The 18251-nt window shown below is 37.4% G+C and overlaps 1 protein-coding gene across 1 annotated transcript; it reads right to left on the reverse strand.

Moving 5' to 3' along the window:
- Positions 1–1685: 1685 nt before the first annotated feature.
- Positions 1686–16827, reverse strand: Smp_048230 (putative high-affinity copper uptake protein). The gene is made up of 5 exons (XM_018794672.1): positions 16737–16827; positions 16635–16701; positions 16535–16593; positions 8057–8259; positions 1686–2612 (listed from the first exon to the last, which is right to left on the reverse strand). Exons 1-5 carry the CDS (start codon positions 16812–16814, stop codon positions 2417–2419), a joined length of 603 nt encoding a protein of 200 aa, XP_018649061.1. The 5' UTR covers positions 16815–16827; the 3' UTR covers positions 1686–2416.
- Between the last annotated feature and the right edge of the window lie 1424 nt (positions 16828–18251).

Raw genomic sequence — 18251 nt, forward strand, 5'->3', positions numbered from 1 at the left:
GAAATATTTTTCGCAAATTCACAAAGGACTTTATTATAAACTAGTGGATTATTAAGATAGTCAGCATCTGATATGACATCATCTGTAATTTGACCGGAAATTGATTCATTTGGAACATTTATCTCAGTAGATAAGACTGCATGGTTAGAATGAGAGGAATGTGATAAAAGAACGTTTGAACATTGCCCAGAGTCAACAATATTAAAGAATTCGTTGACCTCTTCCTCAACCACAAAACTGTTTTTTTATTGTATCAGTTGACTCGTTATATGAATCTATAATTTTTGAGTGCGATTCCGGATTTGATTATACTGTGCTTACAACATTAAACATTGAATCCCACAAAAGTATGAATAAAGAACGTAGCAGAACAATATGAATTCATTTATTTCGTGGATTCTTCTCAGCTGCTTACAATCCGAAAACAATGATATTACCCATTAAAAATAATAGGTGTACAAAGTTTATGTCAGGAAAGGCCTAGATAAAACTGAGATTGACGTGTACATGTAGGATAATAAGTGCCAATAATTGTGAAGGAATTAAGAACTGTTCAGAGGTTTGTTTATTTATGGGGTGAATATATATGAATATTCTGGAAGAGAATACTTAGGTAAGGATGAAAAAGATATGGACTGGTAAAGTTCAGAAGTAAGGATTAAGAAAACATAACCAAGATCCCTGGAAAACTATTACGTGATGATCTCATGAAGACGAAGCCACCAAAACAAGAGATTGATAACTTCATCTTTTTGGATGGATAAATTCTGACAAAACGTTTTCATTGTAACGGCTTATTGGTATTTTGACAGATTCTGAAAAATCAACATCATTTCCACTCCCAGACTATGATCTTCTTTCTTTCTTTATTTAAATTTGTAAACAGGAAAAAATTTTACGAAATTTCATGAAAATAATCATTTGATTCTTTTGAAATAACAATAAATCAAAGTTCTAGTAACTTCCATAGAAAATTCACTGGTTATTACTTCTTATTAACTTCTGCAATAAGTGTACAATTATAAACAATACTCTAGTTATATCATATTTTTACTATTATGCAGCACAATTTAATACTGAACAACAGTAAGAATTAAAAGCTCCTTCAGAAAAGCAGAAAAATTTTTGGTCCTTTTACAATGATAACACTAATGTGATTAGTTCTTTCTACTTCTGTCGTATATCAGTGGTAAATGAATAATATTAGTATAGACAGAAAAATAGAACAACTGTTGATATTGTTAGCTAGTTAATATGAAAAATGAGTATACGATACAGAATAGTTGAATGTAATATAAAATGTGCAACGAAGTTACGACATTTTCAGTAAATGAAGCCTTAATTTAATCGCAGTTTTAAAGACTAAGGTATACAAGATAGTACAGTTAAGCAGTTAACAGATATACTGAATACTTTGTTACTCTATAGTTATCTATTTTTTTTCTAATAATTTGTTATGGTTTGAAATTCCTATACTTTAAAATAGTTCATTATTGTGCCTAAGTCTCATGTACGTAGTTTATAACTATACAAATATAATAAAGAAAATTTAGATTGCCGAAATAATCTGGATGATCGAAATGGATACTTGAGCATAAACTGTATAATGACAGAGATTTTTAAATGAATATCTCATGCTTATATTACAGAATTTTTGAAATCAGAGAAACCAAGTGATAAGTGTATATGGTAAGTAACGGTTTATTTTAAATCATATTGAATTTCATTGACATATTGCAAAAAAGAAAAGGCATAACTTTTGAAATCATAAAGAACGTAAAATAAACCTCTGTTTTACAAATCTTCACAAAACAGAAACGTGAAAGAACAAAACTGACAAGATATCCTTAACCAATGAATTACGAATAGTAACTCATAGTTCAGATGACTGATTACCATAATCATCAAAACAGTATAACAGGGTAACATCATAATAGCCAAAAGGTATTATTGAAATACGTCTTGAGCACAAATCACAAATATTTTATTGATAATAGAGATCGGGGAGAATCAACAAACCCTAAGTAAAATTGTCTAGTGTACATGAAGCGTGGTAGAAATGATTTAGGAAAGGTAAAACAGAAATTACAAACAAAACAATCAAAACCACACACACACTACTTGATTTTAAGAAAGATTTTTACAAAATAATATATATTGATGCATATTGGGAATTCACAAAATCTAGATAAGGTGGTTAAAAAAATGGAGGTAAAGAATGAAGGTGGAGAACAATGTTGAAAAAATGAGAATAAATAACACAGGAACAACAATAGTAACACAAACATGGAGAATGCAAAGAGGTCCAAAATGTATCTGAACAGTGTGCAACAAAGTAATTTGATTATCTTCAAACGAATCCGAAGAGCTTGAACTAATTCACTGACCAACACACACATAATTATGCGCTCATTGTCTAATGACAGCAGTTATGCGATCGGACTAGCAGAGCTCGATTTCGTGCGAATAGAAAGTAACCAAGGGTGAAACCGAATAGGACAGCCAATAACAAATAGACATTGTATGTCATCACAATCAACATAAGAATATAGCCCATAAATGCATGTATCAAATGCAAAATAGTTTGAACAAGATGATAACTTGAACAATAACTAAATTATTGATCGAAAAAAAAAATCGTAAATTAATTATTAGGACTATTGAAATTCGAGTCAGATAAAGGAAATGTAATTGTTATGTATGACATCTATTAACATAATATGGTTATATACAAAATAATCAAACAGAAATGTATACAATTTGATTTTAAGGGCTATTGGAAGATATCTGTACAATTAATTGAGACCAATTTATTAAGCCCTGACTTAATTCTTACCCGATCGCTGCAATCCCTATATGTTACTGCAGTTTACTATTGATAAGTGCTTACATACAAAATAATACAGAAATTGTACATCCGTCAACTTTGTATGCATTACACCACAAATTACCGGACCCAGATGACTTACCTACGGCCCTTTTTAAAGATGGTGCTCTCTGTGCTTGATCATCGTTGTCTCTAAAGGATTGCTGGCAACACCATGTCACTAATTCAGGCGTTCGGCAACGTGTGTTCGAACACAGTGACAATAATTCAGTTGGTGTCACCATCTTGAAACATCGACTTCGGTTATTTGAGCAGGCCCATCGATAGATCGAACTCACACTTTATTTGAAAAAACTACACATTAATCGAATCAAGTGTGATCAAATCAGTCGGTCATTATTTATATGGCCTTATTAATAAAAGCTGTAAGTTAATAACGACGTGACTATGTTTCTACAATGACCTAGTAAAGAAGTAATATCACGAAGTTAACATGTTGATTGACCCTGTAACACCATCACTCTTGAATTCAGGTTGAAGTTAAGTGGATATACTGAAGTCTTTCAAGGTGATTAATAGACAACCGAATACCAACCTTCTGAAATTTGCCGAAGGCGTGGCGATTAAACGTCGAAAACCATACCTATGCGTCCAAAAAGATACTAAATAATCTTTCTTTACCCTGTTAACATCACATTTTTTTATTGAACCATTCATTATTTAAATTTTTTATCACGTTTCGGTAACATCATTGACATTTTTCTTTAATCAATGATTTTTATTCGCATTGACTGATTTTACCTCACATCATTCTTTATTACCATTTGTTATATTTAGAATGTGTATTTCTTGCTACACCGCGTACGACTTGAGCACTCGAACGCTAGGACCCTCCAATTCGCAAATGAGAAGACAGAAGACAAGTGAAAGGAATGCTATTCCAAACATTATTAAATATGGTAGAAACTCTAAGGTATAGTTTTTTTAGTAAAAGCGGAATCATCATTATAATCATCCAATCCACATACAGGGGTTTTTCGGCTTGGTGTTCTGGAACTTTCCCCCTCACACATGATTTATCTGAAATAAAACTCTCTACGACCTTATTAACTCTACTGGAATCTTCGCTACATCATGAAACACAAATATATCTCTAATCACTCTCGTATTTATAAGTGGCAATCTCTATGATAACTTTGATTTTAAAATATTATAGGTTATGAGCAACTTATGAGAACCTAGAGAAATAAAATGGATTCATATTATTCCACACCAATCTTTGTTTTCGCTGTCTTCAAGATAATAAAAGGAGCTATGTGTATGCGAATTGAAGTAAAAAGTAAGAAAAATCATAGGAATGCATTGATATTTATCGTCTCCAACTCGCATTTCTGTGAAAGTTTTGTTATTTCTGATTTATTTAATAATTTACCGCATATGACAGCAGTAGAGCTGCATCCACACGTTTAGGCTTGTTATATTTGGTATTTGGAGATCATTTAACTAAAGTGAGCAAATTCTGTCATTTAGTTCAATCCATAAAATCTTTAAAATAATAACAAACTACTGGTATATTAAAACAGGATCTACTGAGAATGCGAAATTGAAACAATTTCCATGGACAATATTATTACTATTATCGTTATTATTCATGGCTTTATTCAATATTATATTTCTAGTACAATACAGAATTCTTAGCACAAGGCATTTAAACAAGTTACATTTACAAAGAAAAAGAAAAAAAAGTGCAAGAAACTGATAACTGCAAACATATATACAAAAGTCAAGTAGATCAACTGCACGGAGTTAAATGAAATGTTTTTTAAAAATTCAAATCCTCACAACTTTTTTAAAAATTAGAAACATGTTTAGGAATACAAGTTATTGACTAGATCAACCCTAAAAACCTGTTCATCACATGGCATATTTGCTAGATAAGGTATTGTAGAACTATCATATCTTTGCTTGCGTGCATGGATTCTGATGTATTGACATCTCATTCTACCAGAAGATATACAAGAAGAAATATGTGAATAAAGTGGATGGTTAGTATCTGATAAAACAACACCTGTCAAGAGTTTGCGAGATTTTAGAAGTCTATTCACAACCATCAAATAGCATCATTCAAGGCCTGTTCCTATCATCTAGATATTTCAACAAGTTATCTAATTTTGATGGTTTTAATACATTATTATGCTTATTAGTCTCATAATCTATTCAGATGCGTTTCTGAAATGTGTACAACCTTTCGCTGTAAAGGTTACAAAAGGCCTAATCAGAAATATCGTGGTTGCTGACAATATGCATCGAGAAGAATATACATTATTCAGATGTCGATTCCAAAACTGCGAACATCTAACTGGCGACCATTCAATATTTATCGTCAGGATTGTTCACGAAATAAGAAAAGAAAAATTGTTAAAATATTTTGTGTTGAGAACTCTATATTGTACCAAAAATATAGTATTGAATAAAGCTAATAATAATATTAATAACCACCTTTAAAAGTTTACCATACACCCTGATAACTGCCGTCATCAATCTCCTCAATACAGAAAAGTCTTTTCTTGAAAGCCCGGAAAAGAATAATGCAGAACAGTAAAGAATAATAAGTAATATGCAAGAACTGACAAATTGTAAGAGTAAATATCAAGTAATAGCAAAAGCATGCAACGTCTTTATGTAGTAAGTCAGACGGAAAACTTACACTAAGATAAATGACCTTCGACACTGTGTTTATCAAAGAATCTCCAATAGTACAAGCTATATGCGACTCCAACAGGGTGTTTAGGTGCTGTTCATATCTCAGGCTAAAGTTAACAGTTTGACACTTAGACGAGTTAAGTGTAAAACCATTGACAACAGTCCACCATTCAATAGGAGACAAGAACTCATTCATCTCTATGGAATGTTTTTATTTTATTTAAATACATAAATATTGGTACAAGGAAGCACCAGATAAATATGCGCCACACAAATCTCATTCGCTTTGTGTGGGGGCTCAGATACTGCCCAGGTGCCCAAACTGAAGCAGGTGGTTTTCTTAGGGGGCCACACCCCGAGCCTTTGACCTAAAGGTCTGATCCACAAGGCAATAGAGCATCGTATGGAGATGTCGTCCCACGATAGGCGGTGACCAACGATTGATTCATACACCATTTGTTCCTTCAGGATCCTGGAACCCATGTGCACCATCGGTTTGGAATCAGGGTTTTCCAACTCCCCTAGGTAGACTCACCGTGTCCACCAACCCAGTTAAAGCGCTGGACATTCGCTTTTCGTCCTCTCAATTTCGTGAACAACACCCCCGCCACAAGAAGGCAGTGAGTAGGACTTCCCTGTCAGAGGCTATATATTCGCGTGTCCATGTGAGAGTATTTCGAGAGGGAGAGCGGACTCTCCCCACTCTCGGCTGTACCAGGGTATTTGGGGCTAAAGAGGTAGAAATCGGGATACATACAGTGAGATTGTCCGCATATTTAACAAAAGTGTTTTCTGTGGAAAATGGTAGATCATGCAGAAAAAGAGAGAAAAGAAGAGAGGAAAGAGTAGGTCGTTGTGGCACACTTCCATGAGGTAGTAGAGATGTCGAATACCTTCCTCTAAATACAGTGCACTGTTTTCTTTCAGAGATAGGAACATAGCCAGTTGGTTATCCAGTTGTCAGTGTTGGAGCTGATTAACTTGTTAAGTAGTAGTTCTCTTGGAATAGAGTAAAGACAGAAGTATCGTTCAGAAAAGTGCATTGAACATACTTCTTACCCTTTTCCAAGCTGAATATTATATTATGATGCAGAACAACAGCAGCATCTAAGTTGCTTCTTTTGCATTTGTGAGCAAACTGATAAGAATCAATGTACTCTTTTAGTGCAGTTCGAAATGGGAGTATCAATAATTTTCCTATGGTTTAGAGAAAAGGTGAAGTTATTGCTATAGGTCCAAAATTCACATTCTTATCGCCAGATATTTTCTTAGGTATTGGGGTTATGTTTATCCTTCACCACATTTACGGTATGAGATTAGCCGGGAAAGATCTATTAAAGATGCTCATGAATAGATAACACAGAATGTCGGAACATTTTTTAAAAGAGAGTTTTGGGATTTCATCAGGTCCTAAACATTGGGACGAGTTAATTGACTGGATACATATTCGGACGTCAGTTTCAGGGAAAATCGGAACACAATTATTCTTCAAACCTGTATATATAGGAAGCGTGACATCAGATGACTGACGTACAAAAGACTTATTTAAGTCACAAACATTCAGCTGGTTATCACCTCTAATGTGTCTCTCACATGTAAGCTCCAATTAATTCATGAACGAAAACAGATAGTGCAGGTGATGTACAGCCCGAAGTCACGTCGATGTTTATAACATAAAAATAATTGTATTTGACCAAGTGTTTTGGACGGCATCTCAAAGTTACACAATCGAAAATGTCTTTCGAAAACTTCAAACACGCAAAAGTAGATCGATACCAGTTCACATTTATAAATGTAGCTACGACACCGTAACACCGTGAAATCTTGTAGTGATACTAAGCAATCATTTTTTTCAAGACATTTAACCGTGATTCTTGAACTGTGATTACACCACACGATACATGTTTAAACTTAGTGGGAATCGAAGATAGTTCACTTTGCCAACTAATGATCGGCAGTAAGAATTCAGCAGTTTAGGAATCGACATCTAATTAATGTTCATTCTTTTCAATGCATATTGCCAGCCACTGCGATGTCTCTAATTGTGATTTTTTGTACTTTGTAGAGCAATGGCTAGTAAACTCTTCATATACGCGCCTGAATAGGTTATGCGATTAATAGACATAGTAATGTGTTAAAACAAAACAAAAAAGATAACTTTTCGAAATATCTAGATGATAGGAACAGGTAGTCCAAGTATTCAGGCAGGCCGCTGTGTCTTAGGAGCCAATAATAAAAAACTTGCTTGTAACCAATGTCATTTGAATAATTACCGATGCACCAGAAGTAATGGTTTTGGAGTATTAGTCAAATATCAAACTAAATACTCAACAAGATTAAAAAACAAATTTTAGAAATATCTGTAAGGAAAAGGAGTAAGTTAGAATAAATTCATCGTATTCTCTAAACATTATTGTTCTTACACATCAGAGATCAAATGATACTTAAGATACATTAATTATTTAATAGTGTTACTGTATTATTGAGGAAAAAAATTACAGACGCATTTCGTAAAAAGATACTTACGAGCGAAGTTTTTCACGATAAGAATTCGAAAAAACGTTAACACGAACTTCTTCATTTGATTCAACTGGATTAAGATATCCTTTGTTGGAATTGGAATCTGATGGATTTGGACAACCTGGACATGATGGACCACCGTAGGAATTTCCAGCACGTTCACACTGATTGTTACATGCTGCCCGTAAAAGCAATTTATGTCGTAATGTCTGTGATTTAAAAGATATTTTATATCATTTGAGGGGAGAAGTGTTAATACAAGGAAGGTACAAAAATACAGATTGAACAAAATCATAAATAGAAAATTCTATTAGATGTTGACGACTGTTTTAAGAAAATTTCAATCAGAATATTTATTTTTAGAAATAGATATTTGAAATTAAACATTCACGGAACGTGTGACACTTGCAAGGACAAAAAATCGATATGTTCTTATCAAAACTATGATTTACTTTGTATCTACTATTTAATTTGATAATAAATTTTGATTATTTATTATTAGTAGTACAATATTGTTGCTTAAATGCAAGTGTTTCAAAATGGATTTTCTGACATTTTTATTTTGAACTATTTAACTATCACAAAACATACATGCCATTAGTACATTTGAAAAATTGAAGTAGTAACTCGCAAATTGACAGCGCTAAACTTTGAGCTATAGGGTAGAAACTTTCGAGTTCAACTCGACTTACTATAATTTAGATAAACAAATAGTATCGATAATACTAATAAAAGGTCTGTAAGCCAAGTATATGGAAATGATTTCAGTTACCGATTTAACTATTAGTTAATAAGCAATGAAGGCAGTGTCATTTTGTAAGTACAATCTGTGAACTATTCTTCAGACAATGCAAATAGTTGGATGAATGGGGTTCCCTTCAAACTTTCAGGTTAGAAAATTTATAAGATGATGAAGCTTATCATCAAACAGTCAAAAGATCAATAAAAATGATGGGGTGATTCAAATCATCAGAACATTCAAAAGATAGAGAGAACAATACCAGAAATCAATGAGGAAAGAAGAGCGAAATAAAATATATAGTTAAAGGTACTTTAAGAGAATAAATCGGCTATACGGTAAGATAGAAAGAGAAAACAACTATAATGCACGAATACACTTGAACTTCTTGATAATATAACCCCATTTTCTCAAAGAGCTAAGTTAATGACATCTGATTTTCTCGAACATTCAATTTACAGACACATGCATTATCTGAATTTGATAACACAAGTGCTTTTTACTTCAATTGTGTCCTTGATAAGAGGACATGCTGAGAAAATATTCAGGTTTTGATTACTTGGTGATCTATATCTCTCATCTAAGACTGAGATAAACGTGAGGGGTAACAGAGGTAGGTAATAAATAATTTTGTAAACGTATAATATTGGTGTTGACCTTGTTGGTTTGAATGAACTTTAAAGGTTTAAGGCGTCCGATCAAGCATCACCAGCAGATCACGCTATGACCAACGTGAAGTACTTCTGCTATAAAAAACAATTTTAGAAGTCTCACGTTCAGCAATATCTGCCTACAATCAAACATATTTTCGCTCTTCATCAATGTCAATCTTTCCCTTGTCTATCATCAAGAGAAATGGCTGAAGCATATTTTGGAACTAGTATTATCCGATTCCGCCACTCTCTTTACAAACAGATATTCACACTTTATTTATGCCGCCATCAAAAAATTGTTTTTTTTATCATTTCTGTTGGCTCAATGTTTCATGGTGTAGGAGTAGGTTGGAAGAAAGCTAGGGGCGGTCAGACCAAAAACATGGCACAAATCCATGAAGTCACTGACAGTTGGACTGCGCCATGCTGGTAGGTGTAGACTTATTTATTTATTTATTTAAACACATACATATTGGTACAAAAGGGCACCAGATACATATGCGCCACACAAAATAATGAAAGTAGGAAGAGAAGGGACGAAAAGATAAGGCGGACTGAAATGTACAACCAGAAGACTCTTTCAGTTAAAAGTTAGAACCACTCTTTATGAAGAAAGTAAAAGAAGGTTACAGCAGGCACATTCGTAGAACATGTCCAAGCCACCGTAGTCGGTGTTTCAAGATGGTGAAATCAATTGAATTATCGTCTCTGCGCCCGAACACACGATGCCGAACCTCTGCATTACTAATATGGTGTTCCCACTGGATGTCAGCAATCCTTCGGAGACAACGATGATCGAACACAGAGAGTCGTCTAACATCCTCAACTCGGAGAGGCCAGGTTTCACAAGCATAGAGCAAAACTGCTCTCACCGACGCGTTGTAGATCCGACCTTTTACAGCCAGACTAACATCACGAAGGCGCCAAAGATGGCCCAGATTGGCATAAGCCGCTCTGGCTTTCATTATACGTGCATCAATCTCATCACTCACGCCACCACCAGCACTTATGTAGCTACCTAGATACATGAACTTCTCAACTACTTCAATCTGCTCACCATCTAGGATGAGTACAAGATGAGAACCCTGCCTAACCCCGCTGCTCGAATGGAACAAGGGAGAAAGGTGGTTGTATGCTCTCACTCTGCCTGAGGTGTTCGTATACAGGGCCTTTAAGATGTTAATGAACTTCTCAGGCACACCCTTCTTCAATAGACAATCTCAGAGAACAGTCCTGTCCAACGAATCGAAGGCAGCCCTGATATCAAGAAACACTACGATTGTTGGCCTGCGATAAGTATGACGGTGTTCTAACGTTTGGCGGAAGGTGAAGATGTGATCAATGCATCCTCGACCAGAACGAAAACCAGCCTGCTCCTCGCGAGTCAATCGTTCTCGGGTTTTAAACAACCTACGAAGAATGACAGAAGCCAATAGTTTGGACGCAATCGGAAGTAGACTTATCCCCCGATACTTATTACAGGAACAACGTGAACCCTTTTTAAAGATAGGGACGACTATTGACTCATTCCATGATGTTGGAACATTTTCTTGCCCCCAAACTTTTGCAAACAACACAGTCAATTCTTTAGCCAGAAAGTCACCACCATCTTTAAAAAGAGCCGGAGGTAAGTCATCTGGGCCCGGTGATTTGTAACGTTTCAAGAGTTGGAGTTCCTTGCGGACTTCCGCCTCGTTTGGTGGATCAGTCGCCACCGGCCATGGGGGGTAGGACAAACTGGTTCATGTTGCCGGAGCAGCAGGCCAGTTGAACTGCCCTTCGAAGAATTCCGCCCATCGTCCAAGACGTCGAGAGATGTTAGTGATTGGCATCCCATCATCCTCGCAGATTGTTTCACTCACACCAGACTTCTTGCTGCCAGTGGCTCGGATGAGTTGGAAGAGCTTCCGGCAGTTACCAGACGCAGCTGCTGCTTCCATCTCATTAGCACGCTCCGACCACCAGGTTTCTCGGTCCTTACGCAAGCTTTGCCCGATTTCACTACGTAACAGCCTTCGTTTGTGGTCAAACTCACGGTCACCCGGAGTAGACCGACGGGCTTCCATCAGTTGTAAGGAGCCAGAAGAAACCCAGTGCTTGTAAGCGGGACGTTTCGCGAAGCTGCAAGCGGCTTTGCTCGCCATTTTCATGGCGTCGTGAAGATGCAACCAATGCTCATCTATACTTTTCGGTGGGATGGTAGCTAGCCTAGAAGCTAGCTCAGCTCGATACTTACCTGCAACAGAAGTTGCAACCAGTTTACTAACATCGATCGGTTGATGGCGGTCAATCCTTCGGCCACTGAAAAGTAAGGTGAGATTGGCGCAGACCAGGGCATGATCAGACTCCAGATAGGTACTCCAAAAGGAGCGGCAGTCTTGTACACAACCACGCCAGCGGTAGCTGATCGCGATGTGATCAATCTGAGTCCAGGCTTGAGATGCAGAGGGAGGACGCCAGGTGGCACACCGGCGATGACTGTGCCGGAAGTTAGTGCTAGCCAGAAACAGGTTGTGGTCTGTGCACAGTTGCAGCAAACAGTCCCCGTTATCTGTCCTGCGACCAAGTCCCCATCGGCCACCCAAACGACTCTCTTCTGTGCCTAGACGCCCGACCTGAGCATTCAAGTCTCCGGCTAATACTACAATATCTGTCGAACGCGCTTTCTGGAGAAGAACTGTTAACTGGTGGTAAAACTCATCCTTGATTGCATCCGGGCTGCAATCTGTCGGGGCATAGGCGGAGATGACGAAAAGACACCGTTTCTCACGCCGGTTTCTTCTCAATTTGATGGAACTTTCTAACCTAACAGCATATAACCGACTGTTAATGGGGATCCAATCGATTAGTGCTGCCTCAGCTCTAGCGCTTAATGCAACACCAACGCCAGCAAGACTGGACGAAGATGCCACAGAGTCCCCGGATAAGCGCACGTGAAACAAGCTTTTCGAAGCGACAGATGGAGAGCGAATTTGTAGTACTTCACTAGAGTCTTGAATACGGGTCTCGGATAGACAACAAACATCAACATTAAGACTTTCTAAAGACATAGCCAGCCCCATCTGTTGTCCGATCTGCATTAGTGTGCGGACGTTGAAGGAAGGCAGCTTGAACAGCGTAAGTGGTTTCAGAAAGACTGCTTCAGTATTCATAATCGGTGGAAGCATTCACTTTCAACCAGACAGTGACTAGAGATCGTTTAGATAGGACAGAGTTTCCACTATGGGCGAGCTACTGCATAAGTTGGAAAGGAAGGATACACAATTTGGGAATAAAGGGAGTGAAAAAGCGACGTAGTAAATAATAATAATAATAATAATAATAATAATAATAATAATAATAATAATAATAATGGTAATAATAATAATAATGATAATGTAAATTGTCTTTCTTCTATTAGGAACGAGAGCAGTGTAGTTAGTGTAGTGCGTCATTTCATGTCATTTGTGTGTGGGCTGTGATACTGCCCAGGTGCCCAAACTGAAGCAGGTGGTTTTCTTAGGGGGCCACACCCCGAGCCTTTGACCTAAAGGTCTGATCCACAAGGCAATGGAGCATCGTATGGAGATGCCGTCCCACGATAGGCGGTGACCAACGATTGATTCATACACCATTTGTTCCTTCAGGATCCTGGAACCCATGTGCACCATCGGTTTGGAATCAGGGTTTTCCAACTCCCCTAGGTGGACTTTCCGTGTCCACCGACCCAGCTAAGGCGCTGGACATTCGCTTTTCGTCCTCTCAATTTCGTGAACAACACCCCCGCCACAAGAAGGCAGTGAGTAGGACTTCCCTGTCAGAGGCTATATATTCGCGTGTCCATGTGAGAGTATTTCGAGAGGGAGAGCGGACTCTCCCCACTCTCGGCCGTACGAGGGCATTTGGGGACTGGTGTAGACTACCTGGTTGGGATTCGCGAGATGATAGCGATCGATGGTTAGAGACCATGAATGACATAGCTCAAAATCGTTTGCAATGGCGAAGGTGCATCCACTGTTTGTGTTCTACCAGATTCTTCATATCCCTATCCTTTTTCTCTTTTCAAATTTATTTCACTGTATTATACTCTTTCAATAACATCTTCAAACCCTAATCTTTCACATAATGCTTATACTCTTACTACTTCTACCACTATGGGATTCGAATCGACAGCTGCATCTTTGTGCTAATGTGGTATGGCAAATCGAACTGATGTACGTACGTACGAAGTTCTATGTTGTGACTGACTGATCATTTCTGTTGGGTTATTAAACTTCTAACTGATTCATATTTTTTTCGTCTAGACTTTATCCTCAATTTTAATCAACAAACGGTCTTCGTAGGGAGTTATCACAAATATTTAGCAGTTGAACGGCAGTTTTATCAGGGATATAGCTCGATGAGATATCTGAAGCTATTCGTAGGTTATATGTACAATTTAAACTAATGACCTTCATCGTTTGAATCTTCATGCATATCGAATAAAAGATTGAGTCTGCATTCTTGCTATTGATGTCTGCTATATCTCAGAGACCGGTATCCAAAATCTCAGTAAAGTACTGACGATTAACTGCTGATTCCAAATTTAACATGTCTTCTTCCAAACATATTATGTCTTTAACGTTCATTACACTACACATACCTCGCTCTAGAAGCTGAAGACAAAAAACTACCAATTAACTTATAACGTAAGACATTTATTCATTGGACTGTACAGTGAACGCGGGAATAACTGACGACGGAAACGCTGTTTTTTATCACCGTTGATTATGCTCTGACACATTTCGACCAAGATGCTGTCAACCACAAATTTTTTTCTTGATCAAGAGCTGGGGTTATCTTTTTTCTTAGCAAGGTTGTTTTCGATGGGATGGGCAAAGCAAGGATGGCATTTCTACCATTGAAGAACATATGGACCCGAATGCCCTGCTACGGCCGAGAGTGGGGAGAGTCCGCTCTCCCTCTCGAAATACTCTCACATGGACACGCGAATATATAGCCTCTGACAGGGAAGTCCTACTCACTGCCTTCTTGTGGCGAGGATGTTGTTTACGAAAGTGAGAGGACGAAAGGCGAATGCCCAGCGCTTTAGCTGGGTTGGTGGACACGGAAAGTCCACCTAGGGGAGTTGGAAAACCCTGATTCCAAACCGATGGTGCACATGGGTTCCAGGATCCCGAAGGAACAAATGGTGTATGAATCAATCGTTGGTCACCGCCTATCGTGGGACGGCATCTCCGTACGATGCCCCATTGCCTTGTGGATCAGATCTTTAAGTCAAAAGCTCCGGGTGTGGCCCCCTAAGAAAACCACCTGCTTCAGTTTGGGCACCTGGGCAGTATCACAGCCCTCACACAAATCAAATGAGATTTGTGCGGCAGATATATATCGGGTGTCCCCTTGTACCAATATTTGTGTTTAAATAAATAAAAATAAATAACAATTGCCAACCAAAATAAAAGTCACAATCTTCAATACGAAAGTCAAGATAGTTCTACTGCATGGAGCCGAAACTTGGAGAACTACTTCAACTGTGATAAAAAAAGTACAAGTATTTATGAGCAATTGTCTATGTAAGATACTCCATGTCCGTTGATCGGATACAATCAGCAACAACCCACTGTGGGAGAGAACAAACCAACTTCCAGATGAAGAGGAAATAAGGAAAAGACATTAGAAGTGGATATAACATACATCACGGGAATCATCAAACTGCATCACGAAGCAAGCGCTAACTTGGAATCCTGAAGGGAAACGGAAAAGAGGGAGAATAAGGAACACACTGCGTCGGGAATCGGAAGCAGACATCAAAATGATGAATAGCAACTGGGAAGGATTGACCGGGACATAGTTAGATGGAGAAGCTGGTAGTGAGTTTATGCTCCTCCACGAACGGTAACAGACGTAAGTGCTGAGGCGCGACTTCTGTTTAGGAATAGTAAAAATCATTGTTCAGTCAGTGACATTTATTAGCTTTATAAATGTGAGTTTTTCAATGACCTTCACACAGCTTATTACTTATTGATACCAGCTATAAGTGAAGACGAGATGGCTAGTATAATATATGTTGCTATGAAATAAAGAACAGTTGTATCAGTTTTCCTGAAACGATTTCGAATATGGAGTCAGTGGGTTAAGATGTTACTAGACATATCTCCGCGTATGAACTAGTAATGATCCTAATATGATTCTTTTTTATTAAAATGTGCTACTGTCAGGAACAAATCTTTTGTTAGTTTCTCATTTGAAATGTATATAATTACAAAATATTCTTCCCTAACTCAATACTTCACAAAACCGCTATTCCAGTTCATCAAGCGCAATTGTAACATCTCGTACACTGAGCTTTGTGTCTGACCGTTGCTGTTAACTTGATGTGGTGGTAGAGCTTACCTATTGTGATGAACCAATAGAGCTATACTGGCTGGAACAATCGTTCCTCAAGGTCCTACCATGCCAGACAGGTCGGTTGAAGCGCGGTCAGACTAAAAGCAGCAAACCCAAGATCCGAGGGCGAAGTCGTACTGCCGACTGTACCGCAGTGTGACGAAAGTAAGATGTTTCCTTCAGACAACTAGCATAACAGCGATGCTGCCTTCCTACGAGGAGGCGTAGGGTTAGAAAGGGTCGACCCTAAAAATGCACATCTTACCTTATTCAACGGATATCCATCTCCGGCGGTAAGGTCTCAACAAGTACGGGGATAACATAAAAATTACTCACGAAAAGGTCGTGTGTGACCGACCTCAAGCAGTTGTCGTTTGGGCATTGCGGTCACACTCTCAGGTCACTAAGACCAACTCTAACCTAATTTCTTTTTCAGGTACCTCTAGAAGAATCCTTCCATGGTGTGGGTGACCGGAAAGTTATAACCACCCTCATACTCCTAACAGCACTCAAGACCACCTCTAACAGCTTTGTGTGTTGTAAACAATTAATTATAGCATAATGTGACTTTAAGGAACAACCTACATGGATCTTGGGTAAGTAATATCTACTACTTAACTTAAAGAGATGAATACCATAACTTCATCACAATAAGACTAATAACTGTTCTTTTGAGAGATAGGTCAAATTAACAGATCTCAGTACATAAACAAAATAACAACTTACTTCTAGGGCCTCATATATGATAGCGAGTATGAAAGAGCCAAGACATGCTACAATCGCTTCTGTAAGTTAAAAGTATGGTTTTGAGAAAAACATCATTTACTTCCAACTGTATCAATAATCCAGGATGAAAAAAGCAATGTATAATGCATATCAGTATTGAAATACATCTATAAATAATTTTTATGACAGAAATGAGTCATACTTTCATATCCATGGAATGATCACTCGACTGCATACTAGCATCTGCCGGTGAAGGATGAGAACCGTGGGCATGATCCATTCTTTTGGCTAGATATGTTTTTAGAATAGGCAGATAGAAAAATTTCGTATTGGAAATACTTTTAAAATAAAAAAGAGAGCATTTAGTTGAAGACAATATGTAATTAATTGATTGTTTTCCGACTCAATAAGTGCCAAAATCACGTCATCCATGTAAAAGATAACATTAAGATATAAATAAAACTGACATAGCAGTACATTGAGAGGTAAAAACTTAAAAAGCTTCGTGTGATTTATGGTTAACAGAGGTACTCATGGCGGTTCTCTTTTAAAGAATACAGAAGAAAACAACAGGAACATAACCAGTTTTATATTCTGACTTCTAGGATAACAATTTACGAGTCATGATGGACTAAAAAACGCCAGTTCTAAACAGTTATCTTCTATACCACGACGCCACTATTTGCATAAATCACTCTGGATTTCACGACGAATAGATTGCTTTTATCTGTCATGACATTATTAGACTTCTGCCACTGCTCAAACACACGAACATTTTAATCAGTTCTGGAGAGTAAGCAAAAACTAAGAGTGCAAGAACAAACTTACGCAAACCTTCATAAAGGTAATTGCACTTTAAAAATACAATTTACATGCCCAACTAAAGGACACTAATTACCAACTAAATTTAGTTTGAATTTTTTGTTGATATGATTACTCAAATGAATAGGGTTCTACTTAAGGAATTGTTTTTTTATAATTCGCTCATCTAGTTATGTTGAAATTTGTATTCACTAATAAATAAAAAATTTGTCAAACGGTCGGCTACAAAAATAATCCATACAAAACGGAACGATAAAAATGTGTAAAAACGAAATGGAAAGAGTCGTGCAGTAAATGAATGAAAATTTAGTGTATCAAATAAAACATCTGAAAAAACACGTACGCAAGATCGATTTATGTCAGTTAAAATAAACATCATGGTTTTAGTTCAGAACACAATGAAACATCACAGAAGAATCAACAGTAATTTATACACCCGTCTAGATCAACAGGATGGATTCCGTAAGAACCAGTCATGTACAGACCGAATCGCGACACTACGGATCATTGTTGAGCAGTCAAGTTAATGGGATTCATTATTATGCAAGAGCTTCCTTCATTAGGAGAAAGCGTTTGACTTTGTGGATAGACATACCTGAACTTTGCAATGCCAAAGAGTACAACAGAAAAGTAGTGTGTGGGATCCTCTAAGACTGGTTGTGCTTTTCGATTCATTTGAATGACTTAAATTCACTTATTAGGATAAGTCGGAGTTCTGTAAAGTTATTTTACACTGACTATGTAAGGACAATATACAGTAACCACTCAACGTTTTTAGAAGGCTACATCGCCTTACTATCCTCACTCAATATACCTGTGGTTTGTTGATATTGTTACCTAGTTACACTTAACAGGAGTGACTACAGAAAATCTGTTATTCTTGAGAATGGTTTCA

Source organism: Schistosoma mansoni, chromosome 1 (assembly GCF_000237925.1).
Source record: "Schistosoma mansoni strain Puerto Rico chromosome 1, complete genome".
Classification (NCBI taxonomy): domain Eukaryota; kingdom Metazoa; phylum Platyhelminthes; class Trematoda; order Strigeidida; family Schistosomatidae; genus Schistosoma; species Schistosoma mansoni.